At 39.5% G+C, this 4,037-nt stretch overlaps 1 protein-coding gene across 1 annotated transcript; it reads left to right on the forward strand.

Moving 5' to 3' along the window:
• Positions 1–891: 891 nt before the first annotated feature.
• On the forward strand, positions 892–1,890 carry LOC129971926 (uncharacterized). Its single transcript, XM_056085904.1, has 2 exons — positions 892–1,384; positions 1,439–1,890. Exons 1-2 carry the CDS (start codon positions 892–894, stop codon positions 1,888–1,890), a joined length of 945 nt encoding a protein of 314 aa, XP_055941879.1.
• The last annotated feature ends 2,147 nt before the right edge of the window (positions 1,891–4,037 follow it).

A 4,037-nucleotide genomic window follows, 5' to 3' on the forward strand; every position in this document is an offset into this window, starting at 1 on the left:
TCTTAGTCTTCTTTTTTTTTTTTTTTGATTATCGTATTAAGACAAAAGTTATTTTTACGGGTGCGACGCTATATATAAGTAAACACTAACGAATAGCAGCTTAGAAAATAATATTACAGTTCGGTCTTCATTATTTATAATTAACTTGACTGAGGACGCCAATTTTAAGATACCCCTCAGGGGCTCACCTTCTTTAGGTGAGTACGGGTGTCCCAATCCCGAGGTACCCAGGGATCTATACTCCCTTTAGGTTTACTCTCCTCTGCGCGTTCTGCTGTCACCTTTGTTTTTTCTTTCCCTCGACGGCAAGCGAGGGAGCTCTCCATGAGAAGCTGTCGCCACTCTGTTTGCTTCTTGCTTCTCATGGACAGCCAAAAACCCCACGTGTTTGCCGTGCGTGGCGACCCACTTGACGGGTGGTACATTTTGGTCCCCGGTGTATCAATCGGCTGGTATCCCAGCCATTTGGCTGGTCTGCTCAAGGGGATTAAGCGAAGGGGTCACCTTCTGGGGCTCTGCGTTAAGGGTGGTAGACGTTCCTGGAAGTGGCCCTTAGCGTATAAGTTCTGGCTAGCATCAGGGTAAGCGCTGAGGCTGGAGGCAACCAGAGCCGGTGGCTGCCTTCCCTTGTTGGGCTCCATGGTGGGCGGTGCCGTCGGGGCTTGAATTTTTTTCCCTTTTTGCATGGGTTTTTCAGACACTTCGCCACGTTTACCAATCACAGAAGATACTAGATTCCTAATCTTACACACACCAAAGACATTTAATAAAGTTTCACCTTTCATAGTTCAAAGATTGATTTCTTCATTTATTGGTGATGTCAAATCTACTAAAAAACTTCCGTCCGGGGATCTCCTTATTGAGACCTCATCAAAAACACAGATTGCTACGATGCAGAAATTAACACAACTTGGAGACTTCCCTGTAGAGGTAACTCCTCACAGGACACTAAATTTCTCTCGAGGAGTCATCTCCGATTTAGATCTTTTTGAATGTTCGGAGAATGAACTCATTCAGGAATTGCATTCCCAAAAAGTTTGTGCAGCTCATCGCATAAAAATTAAACGTAATGGTTCATTCATTCCAACAAAACATGTCATTCTAACTTTCAGTAGTCCGGAACTTCCGAAATTTATACGTGCTGGCTATATACAATCTAAAGTTAAACCATATATACCAAATCCTCTGCGTTGTTTTAAATGTCAGAGATTTGGACATTCGCAGGGAACTTGTCGTGGCAGCCGTCGATGTGCCAAATGTTCAGCTGATGATCATGAAACTTCAGTTTGTAGCTCACAGACCTTCAAATGTTTAAACTGCTCTGGGTCCCATCCTGCGTATTCCCGTGACTGTCCTAAATGGAAAATGGAAAAAGAAATTCAAAGTCTGAAAGTTAGAAGAAATATTTCATACGCAGAAGCGAAAAAATTTGTTTTAGACAGAACACCCAAACCTGGCCTTACTTATAGTGCCGCCATAAGTTCAACATTGAAATGTACTAGTTCTCAGACCGACTTTACAGATATTAATACATTGAAAACCTGCTCCTGTAAACATTCAGCTCTTGAATCAGTAAAGAGCAATAACTCACAAATAACTGAAAACAATCGAAATTCAGCATCTATTTCCAAAAAATCTTCTCAACCCATTTCTCAATCTAAAGATTCAGAATTTTCTTTAACTCGTTTCGCTAAGAAGAAACGAAAGAAAACAAAATCTCCTCCAAGTGCCAAAACATCTGACAATGAAGTCCCTCCTAAACCTCCAGATCCTTCTGATATACCAATTACTTCAGACTCTATCTTAGCAATTTGTCCATCTACATCTGATATATCTGATGTAGAAATGGATAATTTTCCTAATAAATCGCCTCCAGGCGGCCATGCGTAACTTTTTCAGACATTCCTTTTTTTGTTTATTTTTCCATGTCTGGTTTCATTTCGTGGAATTGTCGTGGGTATCGTTCTAAAACCGTCGAAATCAAATCACTTTTAAATGAACACAGGCCTGTCTGTTTTGCTTTACAAGAGACTTATTTAAAACCCTCAATAATCTCTAAAATTAGAGGGTACAACTGCGTCCGCAAAGATTTAAATACAAATTTAAATGATAGTGTTTCAGGAGGTGTCTGCATTTTCACTTCCAACTTCTACCCCAGCACACCAATTATCCTTCATACCAATTTGCAGGCTGTTGCTATTCAAGTTCACATAAAGACACTTATAACAGTTTGCTGTGTATACCTCCCTCCACGTGAGGTGATTTTACAAGAAGATTTCAACTCTTTAGTGGATCAACTTCCTATTCCCTTCATATTGCTCGGTGACTTTAACGGACATAGCATTCTATGGGGAAATGAAGACACCAACTCTCGTGGCCAGCAAATTGAGCAGTTGATATCTGATCATAATCTCTGCCTGTTAAATAGTGATGCAAAGACATATTTTCACGACCCCACTCGTTCATTTCATTCATTAGACCTTGCTGTATGTTCGCCAATACTATTTCCACTTTTAGAATTTTCAGTTGGAAGAAATCTTCTCAATAGTGACCACTTTCCAATTTTCATTGCCCTTGCTAATAGTGTTAGGATGGCACAACGACCATCTGTCTACTTATTTCAACGGGCAGATTGGGACAGCTTTCAGCAGTTGGCCACAATCACTGAAGCAATGGTTAATTGTTTGGATATCTCCGAGGCTGTTACACAAATAACTGATATTATATTATATGCCGCTGATATTGCAATTCCAAAAAGTTCTACAAGACCTCGTAAGCTTTCCAAACCTTGGTGGAATAATGCCTGCAGTGAAGCAGAGAAGGCACAAAGTAAACGATGGAATATTTTTAGAAGGCGTCCAACAACAGAAAATCTCGTTGCATTCAAGTGTGCAAAGGCATTTGCCCGAAAAGTTCGAAGACGCAGTCAGAGGGAATATTGGATTGGATACGTGTCTCGTATTAAATCTAATATATCTAGCAAGCATTTATGGAAAAAGGTAAAGGCTGCTAACGGTATTTATCAAGAATTTACATTTCCTGTTTTAAAGAATAATTCCTCTATTTACTCATCACCCAGAGATATAGCTAATATTATTGCTGAAACATTTTCCAAAGTGTCTAGCTCAGACAGCTATAACCCTACGTTTCTAAGTATTAAGAGCTGTGCTGAGCGACAGCCAATTAACTTTAAAGTAAGACATGCTCTCCCGTATAACTCTGAATTCAACATGCATGAACTGGAAAGGGCACTTTCCAAATCTCATAACACTAGCCCAGGACCTGATAAAATTTCATACCATATGATTGGCCACTTGAGTGTTCCCTCGCTTTACAATATACTTCACCTTTATAATAGAATTTGGAATGAAGGAGTTTTTCCTTCTCAATGGCAGGAAGCTACTATCATTCCAGTTTTGAAACCAGGGAAAGATCCGACGGATCCTTCAAACTATCGCCCTATTGCACTTACCAGTTGTTTAAGTAAAACATTTGAAAGAATGGTTAATTTTCGGCTTATCCATCAACTAGAATTGGGAAAACTAATACCGTTACATCAAAGTGGATTTCGCAAAGGTAGATCTACCCTTGATAACATTTTACAGTTGGAAACAGAAATTCGTAATGCATTTGTTCGGAGAAATCATTTGGTTTCCGTTTTCATAGACATTGAAAAGGCGTATGACCAGACTTGGCGTTATGGGATACTTCGAACCCTCCATGAGTTTGGGTTTCGTGGTCAATTACCACTTTTTATTAAAAATTTTTTATCTTGTCGTGTTTTTAAAGTCCGTGTTGGATCAGCATTATCTGACTCTTTTATTCAAATGGAAGTTGTTCCTCAGGGTAGCGTATTGAGCGTTACCCTTTTTATTATCCACATTTCTAAAATTCTTTTAATACTTCCTTCATCAGTTTTAGGCACATTATACGTTGATGATTTGCATATTTCTTGTCAGGGATCAAACATAAGACTGATTGAAAGGCAGTTGCAGACTGCTGTGAATAGTCTTGTGAAATGGTGTGATCAGAATGGA

This window comes from Argiope bruennichi, chromosome 6 (genome assembly GCF_947563725.1).
Source record: "Argiope bruennichi chromosome 6, qqArgBrue1.1, whole genome shotgun sequence".
In the NCBI taxonomy this organism is placed as follows: domain Eukaryota; kingdom Metazoa; phylum Arthropoda; class Arachnida; order Araneae; family Araneidae; genus Argiope; species Argiope bruennichi.

Bases quoted from the DNA above. Each gene is read 5' to 3' on its own strand.
- LOC129971926 (XM_056085904.1), top strand. From the start codon at position 892: ATGCAGAAATTAACACAACTTGGAGACTTCCCTGTAGAGGTAACTCCT. The intron at 1,385-1,438 runs GTCTGAAAGTTA...AATTTGTTTTAG, and splicing joins AATGGAAAAAGAAATTCAAA to ACAGAACACCCAAACCTGGC.